The sequence below is a fragment of the Neodiprion virginianus genome, chromosome 2 (assembly GCF_021901495.1).
Source record: "Neodiprion virginianus isolate iyNeoVirg1 chromosome 2, iyNeoVirg1.1, whole genome shotgun sequence".
NCBI classification, from domain to species: Eukaryota; Metazoa; Arthropoda; class Insecta; order Hymenoptera; family Diprionidae; genus Neodiprion; species Neodiprion virginianus.
This window is the reverse complement of record NC_060878.1, coordinates 15,566,859-15,581,481: the sequence shown is the minus strand read 5'-3', so window position 1 is coordinate 15,581,481 and position 14,623 is coordinate 15,566,859. Positions and strand designations below refer to the sequence as shown.

Here is a 14,623-nt window from a genome sequence, read left to right as displayed (position 1 = left end):
ATCATGAATTTCGCGCCTTGACTACAGAAACGGAACTGTCATATTTATAGCTTGCATTGTGAAAAATGGACTTTAAAGTGCAATTTTTAGTCGGATTTTCGACTAGTGAGGGTATGTCTCGATAGACTTCTGCTCTCGACTTCATTGGTACTACTTTTAACATAGTTTGCAATGTAAAACGATGTGAATAGGTAGCAGAATAAAATACTATTCAACACCATCAAAGCAGCGGGAAATTTTGGCACATCGCAATCAATGACAAACACTTGCACAGTGTGTAAACCGACAACGAGAAATTGTACTATTTGCATTATTGTTATATACTTTTTCCAGGCCATTAGGGATTTTTGCATTTCCGGCCCAAATGCCGCTAGCATGTAATAGCTGTACATAAATATGTGAACAAAGCTGTTCAACAGCCCCATAAACGTCAGATGACCTACACCGGCGTAATAGCGAACTCCGATCCAAATGTATAATGGCATTGACGCATGATGATAAAGGTGAAGAAACGTGATTTGACGCTCCTTTTTCCGTAGTACAAAAAACACCGTGTCCAGGAGCTCGGTAAGCTTGCACAGGAAGTAAAAATGGGAAACTCTGGCTACCTGAAAATTATCAATGTACGGTCGACATGGAAATTAATTCAAAATCACAAGTATACACTAAAAAGTCATGTCTCAAATTTGAATCGCACAAAGTCAGTTAACCAGTGAAAAAAAATAAGCTAGTTAAGCTCGAGAAAATTATGAATTCGACTTAGAAAAGTTTGAGCAAAAGAATCAGTTTGTGTAGATCTTGTTCGGTTGTTCAACTACAATCCGAACGGAATAATGAAATCGTCAGAGTGAGCCGTACATACGAGTATTGCTGATGGACTGCCGGCATAATCACCTTCACTCAGAATTATTATTCTGAATGGAAATCAATCAGCACAATGTTGTCGCCTTTCACCAATGTCATTAGAAATTGTAAATTGAAACGAGTCTTGCAAGAGCATTGAATTACTACATAAATTACACTACATTGTACTCACTAGCATTGCTGAAGGTCTCTCTGAATAATCCACCGGTTGACACGAGTAGCTAAAATCGTACCACCAGCCCATCATCAAAGCCTCTTTGAATACGTAAATGCTGAGTAGAACTTGAATACAGTTGTATACTATCAGAGTCTTGCGCAAGGTGTAGGGCTGCTTATTTTTCATATATTCTTGGCCTGCTGAACCGCAGAAGTAAACGTACGTCGCAACTATTGTAATCACGGGCCATGATTCGGACATTAAAAACAACCTGCTAGTTCTGGGATCTGGAAAAAAATTTTAAACCAGAGTTTGGAATTAAGCTGTAACACGATCATCGGGTGTGAAAATTAGAGGTCAGAAGGCAGAACTGTAAACTTTTTCCGGTACCGGAGCATCGATCGAGTTTCTTTTTTTTTTTTTTTTTTTTTAATTACAACAGTCCCTACAATCATCGCTCATATTGTAACAGCAGCCTCTATTTTTTTCATCATACCCGTGTCATTGTATTTAGCGTACAGCCACTCCAATTGTTCAGAAAGCATTTTTCCTCGTGGTGGTAAACGTTGGCTGAAAAATAAAAACTTTTGTTAAATATTTATCAGTAGAAATAACTGACAGGGTGACAGAAAACTAAAACTTTATATACAGAGACCGATTGATTGGCGCTAAAATTTCGTAATACTGTAGAATTATATCTAAACCGAAGCGCGTCGACGGATAAAAATAGCCGATCGTTCCCAGACGGAGGTCAACTTAAAATTCGTCCAAGTTTTTCGCATACCGGAACACTGATTCATGCTAAATGTTGGGTACTGCCCGTAACTATAATTATACGAGTATCCAGAAACATTGTGTATTCATTTCTAATTCCTGCCTGTTTATCAAAGATATCGAAATCGATGAAAAAATTACACTACGTTAAATGCTTAAAAATAATGAGAAAATATATTTTTTGGAATTTTTCAATAGTCAGTTTCCATAGCATTTATTTCATCGAGATACCTACACTGATCTACCTTCTTTCAGAACCCGTCTAACCCGGAAGAGCCGACCTCAGCTTTTATTGTATGAGAACCGCGTTTACGAATAGGTGCGAAACATGATTTTATTACACGCGTGTGGTCTGCGTATCGTGCGAGCGCAAATATCCTTTCAAATTTTCAATGTTCTTGCACTATGAAACTGGTAACCAATGGGAACAGCAACGTAGCTAAGTGAATGAACCAAATATATTTTTGTATATCATAATATGGAAGATCAGTGTCGATTGCAGGGTTAAAGATAGAAGGCCTTGTAGAATTGGTAAGAAACAATAGAGGACCAGATGAGTTTCTAATTTATTTTATTAACCTGCGGTTTCTACTTTTTTTCTTTTTTCCTTTTTTTCTGTAGATAGCAACTATTCGCCCATTATCTTCTAGTTTTCTATGATACTAATGAACTTTCTTTGTATTTGAATTTTTAATAATTGTCTTATGATGTCAGTTTTAACTGTGCCAAGAGGTGCAGATGTTACAAAAGCTGTTCTAAGCAAGTTTAATTTACTCATGACGAGCGATTAAAAATTTTTTCAAAAACTCACTTTTGTGAGAATGGAATTGTTTGCGAAAAACTTCGAGTTTACATTTTCCGAGTCGGAGGGAAAAAAAGTTCACGGACAAATGAGTATATCACGTATTGATAAGGAACTAGAAACCCTGTTTTATATTGTCGATAGAAGCGCTCACTTTTAGAACCAGCAGAGCAGTAGTAACACAATGTGAAGTCAATGAGAACAATGAACAAACCAAAATATCGGCAGGTGATAATAAATCAGATACAAGCCGAAAATGGAGCAGTTAACTAACCGGTGAAGATTTTTCGGACTTCTCTTTTTTTCCATCAACCGCTAAGAACGGATGAACTTGTACAAACGCGCGCGAGTTGCGTGCCGAGTTAGGTATTTGTCATCTTATTTCATTTCTATAAAGAAATAAATATGCAAATCTTACTGAGTACTTCTTCTATTTATTGCTACTATCGTGCGTAATGCCAAATAATTCGTACAAAATTTGCATCGATATTATAACGGTTTTCAGCCAGTATCACGGAATTTCTTACTCTGTAGAAAAATAAGAATTGAGAACGCAAAACTATGTAAATAAATTCATACCATTTTTGAAGTTATACTTCTTTAGGCGCGTTATGAAAAACTGATGAGAGTGAAATTTCAAGATGCGCGCGCATCACTGTAACACAAAATTAACAGGATGAAGTTGCCCACTCAACCGAATTCATTAAGTCTCGAAAAAAAGCTAATGTTGGTACGTTTGTCGCCTCTGATCACTGTTTTCATATTTATTTATAATATTTATCCACATGGTTTTATTTTTTACAGTCACAACACGTGTTTTATTTTCATACAAGTGCGAATTATATATGTGGCAATAAAATATATTCAGTAGTGATTTAAATTGAATATTTGGATTAATATTATTTACTATTTGTGAATATTAGTGAAAAAATTGTGCTAAAATACTTTTTCAAGTGCTCCAATATAATCGAGGTTAGTTATCCGTATGTATTATTTATTGATATAAATTAAAATATCATTATTTAATATAATTAATACTAAATATTATTAAATTATCAATGTTGAATATTTATTATTTAATGATGCCAAAGAAGTATAACTTCTCACGCGCGTACATAAGTACACGCAACCATTTTTTTCTTTCTTTTTTTTTCACCTTTGCGAATGCCCAAGATTACGAAGGGCAAAGTATCGAATTGCGAAAATACGGAAGAGTCAAAAAGTCTACTTTTCAAACGTCAGATTCGTGCCTTCGTCGAAAATCTACGAATCGGAATTTATCAACAACGACTGATCAAAGACTCGAAAGGTCGAAATCTCGAAACCCGCTAAAGACAGAATTGCCAAAATGCCGAAAGATTGGATGACGTCAGATGCACATATATTCTCTGCAACACGCCACACGTCTCCAATGACTATAGTGGGTCTAGGATCCTAGACCCACTGTACCGATGACCGGTGTCTAGTGCATATAGCGTGAGTCTATGTAACTATGAAAACCGTGTTGCGGGTTTTCGACTTTCCGGCCCATCTGCACTCCACGGATCGTAATTTTGCTCTTTCTGAATTTTGACTTTTGACAGCTAATTTTTCCGAAGTATCAGACGCTCTCAATTTATTATTTCGGAACTTTCATTCTTCTATGTGTCCACAATCTGCGCTTTGGTCATTCGGAATGCCGACTGTTCTGAAAATAAATTTTCGGGTAAGAGAACGTTCGGTTAAATAAACTTTCCAAAAAAGAGTTATTCTGCCTGATGATCTATCGAAAATCCCAACTTCGCTACGCTGATCATTCGTTGTTTTAAAATTCGTATGTGGAAAATTTCGGGCTTTCGATCAGTCGACTTTTCGGTCTTTCAGGATTTTAACCCCCGTCCAACTAGTTGGCCAATTAAGGGAGACTCTGTCCTTGAAATTTTCAAAAAATCAATTTTTTTTTTTTTACTACGGATTCTTAATCTACATCTAAGTAGAAATAAATCTGTCTAAGCGTTTCCCGGATTTCGAACGTTTACGATATTTTAAACGCGTTTGAAGTCGACACGGTCAGCGCTCCTTGACCGTCTCAGCAGAGGCAGGTGACCAACGCAGCGAAAAAGGCCCGAATTGAGCAGTGGGAGATGTTAGCGGCTCAACATGAGCAGCTAGAAGAAGAGGAGGGATGCCTCTACGGACCAGGCATTGCCAATTAGCGGTAATTATAAACACATTTGTGTAAACACATTACAAAACTTTAAACGCGTTTTTCTCGAAAACACGCTTTTAAAAATGGCTGACATTCTCCTGACCGCTGTAATTAACATATCGACCTGAAATTTGGAGAGCGTACTCAGAAAATATGTCCTCACGGAATGACAGATCGTTTTTTCGATAGGTGCATTTTTGCATTTATTATTTATCTTTTTATGCGAAAAATAACGCGAAAAATCGATTTTTTTTTTTTTTAATTGCCGCCATTTTCCGAAATTTGTACTAAACGAAAAACCCATCCGTCATTCCATGACCAGAGGGTCACACATTGATAATATGCTTGGAATTTGTGTTTCAGATCAACAAAGAGGGGGCGGTGATGTCAGCTTTTACCTCCCGCGATTTGAGGACTTGTTTTCGCGGAGCTGCAACGGCCGGCATTTTGGTTTTTTTTTCAAAACAATTTCTTTTAACGTTCTGTATATCATGAATAAGAGCAAGAAAAAAACCGCACTCAGAAAGCTTTACTCGTTTCCTTTAAAAAAAATAAAATGTAAACACCTGAAATATGGCACTCCAAGGACAAAGTCTCCCTTAATTAGTAAATCGAACTGTATCGTTTTGCGTCTGGCGATCTTATTACTGCGTTACACTAACAGTGCCGTACTGTGCTCGCCGAATGAAAACTATTTTTTAACGATCACAATACATGAAAAAACATACCGCGAATAGGTTGCCTGATGAAACTTGATATAGGATCCCTTAATTAAAATGAATACAATGCATGCTTTTTCAACTATTTCACTTATGTGTTAACCAAAGTAAATCAATGTTTATCGAGAGTACGAAGCCTAGGGAGTCAAAAAAATATTTGATGAACGTGAATAAACCGCTTATCGTTTTCAATGCAATTTTCGGGTACTTCGAAAATTCATAGTTCTTATGATGGCTCGATTCCAAAGTTGAAATTATCAGGGCCTTTCCTGAAAATCTTTAGCAAATCGAAGCTCAAAGAAAAAAGTTAAAGCTATCTAAAAATAACGATTTTTCAATAATTGATTGGCTTTTTGTGGCTATATGTTAAAGAAATAGAAGCAATTAATGAAATGTAGGGCAGATATCGACGGAATTAGACCTTAATGAAAAATATCAGCAGTTAGTCAATCCTTTGTATTGAAAACTGTAAATCTGAGAGCCTTTCAAAAACAGGTACAAGTTCGCTAAAACAGTGACTCAGCTAGAAGCTCCCCGCCAAGCCGGATTTGAGTTTGAACTGAAAATATATTTCTTTCTTGAAAATAGAAGGTCAACAGAGAAGAATGCCGTTTCGAACGAGTCTCTCAGTTAATTAGAAGCTAATATGCCAATTTCTAAAATAGACTAAAAAATCGACTTTGTTTAAATTTCAAAAATTTCTCCCAGCGGCCAAATTTGAGCGTACCTTTTTCGACACTCTGATTGAATTAGAACAATCAAGCATTATTCTCTAGCCGCTTGAGCGACATTTATCGCACCATACATTATTTCATTCTCGTATTCACGTAACAACCATTTCCACCCCTCCTAGAAAAAGTCACGTACGCTTCACAGTATTAGATTTAACATTGTATCAGATTAGGTAATAGTTGCAACTGCAGGCTCTTGGATCCTCAAACCCAACAAGAAGCCACGTCTATCGTCTGTCGAGTCACGAGGCCCATGAACCCGTATTTGCCCTTTCGAGCAGAGTAGAATTAAAAAAACTTCATTTTTACCGGCCTAAGTCTCGTGCGAATTCGTCAAACCGAGCATTCAGTTTATTCTTTTAACTGCAAGAGCCTCACTATGTTCTAAATTCCAATCCTTACTGTTCTTTACTGAATCTCATTATTTCGCGAGTAAACATTTTTATGATTATTCCATTTTCCGCAATCAAATCAAGTTCTGCGCTGATTCAAAAGGAATCAGGTAGTATTGTGTGTTCGTTTCAAACCAGTGGTAATTCAGTCGTTTCGTATTATAATTAATCACGAGTGAAAAATTTGAAGATTTTCGAGCAATACCTTTCGGCAATCAATATCACTATTCAAATTTAAAATTCACCAAAACTAAGCGGCTGAACAAGAACATCATCGTGTCATTTTCAACTATCTATTCGACTCCGACCCCGAGGTAAGGCTCTCGTCCAGAAACACCACCAACAATGACCTAAACATCCCGCCAGCTCTCAATCTCGCCGATCTTCGCATCTAAAGAGAAGTTGATTCCCGTAAAAATTTCAAGTCAATCATAGTTCCGTGATATCAATAACGGTGAGGTTGCTCCTGTGACAACATGCGTAGAATTTTTGTTTATTAACCTGAGGCTCAACGCGTCACGCATTCAGAGGGATCACCCTCCTGGCCCAGCGATGTATAATTATTCGTAATTTAAAATTTAGCCCGTGCGTGTGATCCTACAGATCAAATGATCCATTTCGAATGATCACCTATCTCGTTTCATTATTATACATTAGCCTCGACCATTTGAACAACTCACACAGCCCTGTTTAGAACGATAACAAAACGATCCTACATATTACCGGCTTATCGCAAGGTAGGTCTTTCTTAGTTTTTAATTTTCATTCATTGTCGCTCCGTGGAAGCATCTTTGATTATTTGTAATCGTTTACTACCACCCCTCAGACACGTCTCACACCCACCTAACATATCTATGAACCTCGAGTGTAATTGATTTACCTAATGATTTAAGTAGAAATTATTACCTTAAAGGGGGACTCCGATGAAATTTAGTTAACAGCGAGTATTTTGTTTTTGAAATGATCAAAAAAGATCTGATCAAAAATTCCTTCCAACAATATTTAGATTACGGTAGTATATTTTCTGAAAAGAAACGTCAATCTTCTGGAATGGAACTGTACACGCAATAAATTTTCGGCAGTGATGAGTTGGAAATTTTCTGCCAAAAATTAACCGATTAAAACAGGTGGTTTGAAGGGAAGTATTCGATCTTTAAATTGTTACGATGGGCGACTCAGGTCGCCATTATTATGCAAACTGTATCAGTTGAAACTTCAGATTTGACTTGATTATTTCCAGGATTCTCTTTGCAGTAGACCCAGTCATACAAAATTGGTTGGATTCGTTGTTTTCGTATGCACCAACTATTATTCTTAACAGATTACTACGACTCGAGTCCGAACACACCGATGCACTCGCGGCTATTGCAGAATCAATGGGATCTCGATTGTACGGAGTACGATTTGCGGACTACCCCCCCCCCCCCCCCCCTATAACAAGGGTGGGGATAAGCGGGATCTATGGTGAAGGTCTGAAGTAGCGCCGGTATTGGTTCTCCAGGACCTCGATTCTGCGGACATCCGATCCAGAGTTGTCCGTAGAATTGAGATCCGACCGTATGTACGTATGGAGTATATCGCGGGGATAATGACTCGTTGGATTGACACGTCAATAAGTATTCCAAGGTTAGATTCGACGGTCATGGGTTATGAGTTATTAATATATATTGAGATTGAGTTTGTTTCGCGCTCGGCCGACTGTGGCGCTGTAGGTTTCTCTGTGTTGCCAACGTAACTGTCCAGTGTACAAAAATTAGCCGTCTCAAATTCACTGTCCCAAAGTGTACCTCCACCCGAAGAGTAATCTCTCAACGTAAGCTTGCTTATACTTGTCCCTTGGTACTCCCGTACTCGTGACTATACTATCACTGCTCAAGATGGTGATACCGTAGGAATAAGAGTTGTTTGGATCTTTTAACACTGTATACTTCAGTGACGTAGCTGAGTCGTTATCTAGTTTGAAAATTACTAATGGGCTGATGGAGAAACGCATTCCGTAATTGCCGACTGGTATTTGCACAGCCGGCACATACATTTGCCACTAATCAGAGTGCGGGAACCGGGTCACTGAGGCATTATTATGATGATTGTTCTAACCCACTGGCGTCTTGGAGGGCCCAAGGGCTTCAGGTTTAGGCGTCCTGAGTGGCAAATACAGCCAGTGACTTGAGAAAGAGAAGGGAAACATGCATTGTCGAGTTATGATCTTTAGAAACAGCAAGTACCACCCTAAATCATCAGATTATTAGCAGAATTGATGGGAAAAACGGTTGACAAAGCGCATTAATTACGAATAGACTAGCGTATGAACATTTTATATTCAGTTACCAATAAACGGAAACGACGAGCACTCTTAAATGTGGTTTGTTGATTATTGACCATTCCTTACAAATAAAGTAACAATGGCAGTTATTGGATTTAAACCTGGGATAGTGAAAATATCTTCATATTTCTTATAAACTCCAAGCGATGAAATACTGACCCTTATATTAATCGTACGAAACGATGTATTATATATTTATAAATTATCACTAGTAAAAAACAGTCCGGTCGTTTAAGCGCGCTAATGAAACTAGCTAATAACTCGGTAATATTTTTCCTCGATTTCTTTAAAATTCTTCACTTTATTACAACATAATTATAATAATACTTATATCACGTGCTTGACTTTGATAATTATTGTCGAATAGCGGTATTTATGATACTTAGAAAGTCTGAATATTTCTCATTAAATTCCGAAATGCAAGTCCTGAGTCATTAGTGCTGAATGACATGCATTGGTATTGATGTGACATTTCTATTTAAAGGCAAATTATTGACACTATGATTGTTACAAAACCAAACCGAGATATCGTCATAAAAGAAAAATTTTTTCAATTTATTGCTCTAAAAATCATCCCTTCTCCTTGTCCCTAAGTCCGAGAACAATAATAAAAAAGCTGTTCATTTCAATTACAATTATATTATTATTGACTAAATATTGCTAAAATATTCGAAAATAAGTTTTAATTGAAAGTCAAAACTTTTACTGCACTACGACAAATACATAAAACGGATGATCAATTTCAAATATACGTCTAGAAAAATAAAATTATTCCCTCGCTGTGTTACGAATATTCGATTTATGATCGATGAGATTTGTGAATGCAACCTTATATTTTTAAAACCTGGTAACACGCCTAATATGCCAATATGGTGGATTCTTTTCAAAACTGAAATAATTTTGCGAGTTTTACTTCAGCTGATGTAGCGTGTTTTCAAATTTTTAATCCCTGATTTCATGACTATTTTAAACTCATTTTTCTGTACATTATAAACATAAATATGGAAGCCCATTACTTTTAAACAGATCTCATTTAGTAAAACTTCGGACTTCTGCGATGAAAAATGTTTTACTTGGTGCAAAAAATTTTTGTCAAAATTCTAACTGAAATTTTGGAATTCGATTAGAAATATCCATTTAAATCGCGAGGAATTTATTCAGTAAGTTTAGCTGAATCACGGAAATAATTTTTCATAAATAGATCAATTCATACAGCAGATCACCTAGCTGGTTGATTAACAAGCAGACAATCGGCCGTGTTATTGAATAATCAAACTTGTGTTCTATGCAACCATTCCACTTTACAATAAACATCTCAGTTGAACTAAGCTTCTTGCAGTGGTTGTACTGCAGTTTGTCAATATCTTCGAAAATTTCAACTTTAACTATTGCGCAAAACTTGAGTGCTAAATAAGTTGTATTGGCAATTTTTTGGATTCTCGGATTTTGCAATATTACATGAAAAATTTGTGAAACCCATCTTTTTTATTTTTGGTTCCACTAAAAAATGTTTTCCGACGCGTTGGAGTGGTTCTTACCTGTGTACAAGAATTCTGGTATGTTTGCACTCCTAATCAACAGTTGCCTTTGAAAATTGTACTTAAAATAAACATGTTGAACAATTCGTTGAATATATTTGATCCTGTTGTGTTGCAAGATTTCATTTTCGATAAGAAATTTTTGACCCTTACGCAAAACTCTGATTACACATAACGTTATTCAAGTTTTTCTGAGCTGTTATTTGTTTAAAGAGGGTATCTTAGGATACTGGCTGAATAACTACAGCTACCGGTGTCAGCCAGTCGAGTATTCAGACACCCCATCAGCGATGCGAGTGAGTTTTATTATCTTAAAATAAGTTTTACGGGTGCTGAAGTAATTTAATGTAAGTAGGAAATAATGCAACTATTATCGCAGTACATCAAATTTCGCAAATTCAATTACGGCAATATTTGTAAAATATTTCGCAGCTTAGAAAAGAACTTTGTTTTGAAGAATATTTCGAAACTTTCCTTGCGATAATGTGAATTTTGTATAACAAAAAGTATGTGATTAAAATGACTAAAAATTTTATTGAACGCACCTCAATCGTTTTGTTTTCGAAATAAGAAATCGTTGTATCAAAACAAATTTAGCTTGTTTTATAATTCATGTTTTGTTGAGTCAAGAGTTCAATGGTTGAAGCAGGTCATGAAATTTGTTGTTATAAAATTCGTTTGTACTTCTGCTGTATGTGTAGAAGTATAAACTGAAGATGTGTCGATAGTTTTTGTATATTGGTCGTAAATTTCAATTTCGATAATTTGTAACTTGGTATCAGCCTTTCTTCAGTAATAATAGGTCTGATGACAAATCTTTCTTACGTTCTTCCGTGGTGAGAAAGTTCACCGCCTAGTGGCGACTGCATTTCGTCATGGAACATGACCGAAGGCCAGAAAGTGATTATCATATGTAGTGTGGCGCATGCAATAATAACCATATTCACAACACATTGAAATCTTTCTTTGTATAAATAGTGTTATTCCGAAATTATACCCGACATTGGTTTCGAAAAGATAACCTCAACAGCTACACCATCAACAATGTGTCAAAAATGAATGTAGATATGTTGGCAAAGTTTATCAATAAAAACAAAAATTCCCTCGTAGACGAAACATACGAAGCGATAGCACACAGGTAAGTAATGTTTTATCATTTATATATTTTAGTATATCGTGCTGGTAAAAATTCGTGGAAATTCCGAAAATTTCTTTCATGTTAAGTTTTCGAAGCTGTATTATAACCTCAAAACGAATGTAGATCGGAGTCTGCTTTACATATTATGTTTTCTATATACTTCTTCATACGCAGGAGATTGTACAGAAATTACTTATTTATTAATATCAATAAGCATCTACATTTTCGACACACATAATCTGACAGATATACTTTTTATACAATTAGGTTCAAACGCATAGCGAATCGTACGTCGTAACATCGATGGCGGACAAAGGCCAAGAGTCAATAAAAGCTGCAGAATGTCACAAGTGTCCGGCGGCAGCTGGTATCTGCAAAGCAATACGTTTTGCCTTAAAATATGTGTGACATATCGTCAGCTTAGTATCTTGTTTCACTGGTGGATACAAGCGTGCTGCATATTACCTCTCTCATGAGGATTCACCGAAGAATCATAGATCCGGCGCCTACGAAAGTCAGCTGATACTGGCAAATAACGAAAGATAAAAGTTGGAATATACACAAAACTGGGCTCTCATCGAACAATGTATTTTGTAAACAATCCGTCAGCTGCGTGATACATGACGCGAACAATGTTTGCCATTATACATCTTTTACCTTGTGAACAAATTAGTACAACCGATTCAACCAGTTACGCCAAACAAGCTCCGATTAGATCAACGAAGTATGACATTTAATCGATCAAAACCTTTTATTTGCTAGATTCATGTACTTATTTCATTTCAACTACCTAATCGTTTTTGTAAACGAATGTGTGACTTGGAGGAACAATACATCAACTTCCAATGAAATGATATTTAGTTGACTCAATTCCGGCGATACGTTAAAAGATTCACTCGAATCAGTACTTCACTCGATTGCGTCAAAAAAGGATTTCGCTGGATCATGGTATTCGCTTGACTTAATGATATTGACAACTAAATCGAAATTTTTGAATTGAAGTCATCGTATTTTGAGCAAATGAGGGATACTAGATTAAAATGAATGGACTCCATCAAAATCTATTTTTTTGGTTCAAGAATTCCTTTCCCTCCGTCCGCGTATCTGGAATATTTTTAATCTTGCACAGTAATATTGCTCAAATGTTTTCACAATATTGCCTGCTACGTTCGCAAGAATATCGATTGAAATAAAAGTCTTTGATTAAACGGACAAACCAAATAGCATATACTACTATAAATGATCAAGAATCCAATCAACAGAATTCACAATTTTCAGATAGCCAGAGCCACGCACCTCTACTTCATTTGCAAGCTCATCGACCTTCTAGACACGGTATTCTTCGTACTTCGAAAGAAGAATCGTCAGAACTCTTTTCATCATGTTTGTCATCATGCTTCGATGGTCATTTTTTGTTGAGTCGGAGTTCGTTACTTTGCAAGTGGACATCCAACGTTTCTAGGACTAATGAACAGCGTTGTTCATATTTTTATGTACAGTTATTACTTGCTAGCAGCTCTTGGGCCAGCAACCCAAAAGTACTTGGTACGCTGGAAGAAGTATTTGACAATGCTACAAATAGTGCAATTTATTATAATCGGCCTTCACAGCGGACAAATTCTCTTCATAGACTGTCACAAAGTCTCAAATTTGTTGGCCATTCTGATAGTGTTGGACTCCTCATTATTCATATGTATGCTCTCTTTGCTTTAGGTACATAATTACTTTAAACCTAACGTTGACAGTGCAAAAGCCATTACTGGTTTGGCCGATAACATCACGATTCGGAAATTTGAATAAAGTATTATCGATGGCCACTAATAAAATTCACTTAACTTTAAATAGGCTGATTGCAAAAGACTTAACTCAACTAACTCCGATGACAAAACAATGATGAAACAATCAACTCCTGTGAATGATTATAATCGTCAAGCCAGAATTAGGTCTTTTGTAATCAGCCTCCCTAAAATTGAAAATAGATACGTATCTATTTTATTGTAGAGCAATACCCCCTAGCAACCATCAACATAAATGTATATATATGTATGTATAAATGATACATGCATATAATATAAAGTAAGGTGGTCGGTGAACCATAACAAAATAAAATAAAATGAAACATTATCCTTGCATCACCGTGGGCACCACATAAATAGGCACAAATCCAGTGAAAAGCATATATCAAAAAGTATATATACACAGAGCACCCACATTCCGAATACATCATAAATCGTACAGCATGCAGTACCTCAGACGATTTTACTCATGTCACACACGTCACCCTTGTCGGACACGTTCAGGCTCTTCCGCACACAGGTGTTCCAGTAGATTATCACGAACCACAGGTAAGGTGGACGCTGATGTCATTGTTGGGGGCAAAGAGTTCCAGAAGTTAGCGCCAACATACAGAAGAGACTTTTGGTACATCACCTTACGAGCCACAGGTAGAAGAAGGGTGTCGATGGGTCGCGAAGACGCGAGACATGTTGGCTTGGCTGAAAGCAGTCGAATAGGCCAAGAAGCCTATTAGAAACCTTATAGAAAGTACAGCCAAAAACATACACTCGGCAATCGCGCATGATCACCCACCCGGGCCTTTGTGAAAAATCGAAGATGTGTACAAGCCGCGTTTAACGAAAAACATGGCACACACAATTGCCGGGCACCACAGTAATTTTACGATTCAGGCACAAATGTACGATATTATAGGTACGATACTGACTAGCGCAGTTCGCTATCCCCACCCGACCCTCACTCCGTCCGAACCTGCGCGACGCTACGTCGGCCCATGGTGTAAGGAGTAAGGTGTGCTACGGCGCAGGTTTTCGGATGAACCAATAGAAAAGTTCCAGCAATTGACGTCAAAACAGGCGGTCAATTCAAAACTGTTGAAAGATTCAAGATAGATTAGAATGTTACCCGTGAAACTTTGACTGAATTCTTCAGTTCACGCATGACAGAAATGTGAGTACTTTTACCTCTTCAGGTCCTACCACG

The 14,623-nt window shown here is 36.9% G+C and overlaps 1 protein-coding gene across 1 annotated transcript; it reads right to left on the bottom strand.

Moving 5' to 3' along the window:
- On the bottom strand, nucleotides 1–14,165 carry LOC124297850 (elongation of very long chain fatty acids protein-like). The gene is made up of 4 exons (XM_046749195.1): nucleotides 14,057–14,165; nucleotides 1,518–1,591; nucleotides 1,037–1,308; nucleotides 1–608 (listed from the first exon to the last, which is right to left on the bottom strand). Exons 2-4 carry the CDS (start codon nucleotides 1,564–1,566, stop codon nucleotides 87–89), a joined length of 843 nt encoding a protein of 280 aa, XP_046605151.1. The 5' UTR covers nucleotides 1,567–1,591; nucleotides 14,057–14,165; the 3' UTR covers nucleotides 1–86.
- Between the last annotated feature and the right edge of the window lie 458 nt (nucleotides 14,166–14,623).

Excerpts from the sequence above, each read along its gene's own strand:
- LOC124297850 (XM_046749195.1), bottom strand. The coding sequence starts at position 1,566 with ATGCTTTCTGAACAATTGGAGTGGCTGTACGCTAAATACAATGACACG. Across the intron at positions 1,309-1,517 it reads CGCTAAATACAATGACACGG|ATCCCAGAACTAGCAGGTTG; the intron begins GTATGATGAAAA and ends ATTTTTTTCCAG. Across the intron at positions 609-1,036 it reads AGAGACCTTCAGCAATGCTA|GTAGCCAGAGTTTCCCATTT; the intron begins GTGAGTACAATG and ends GATAATTTTCAG.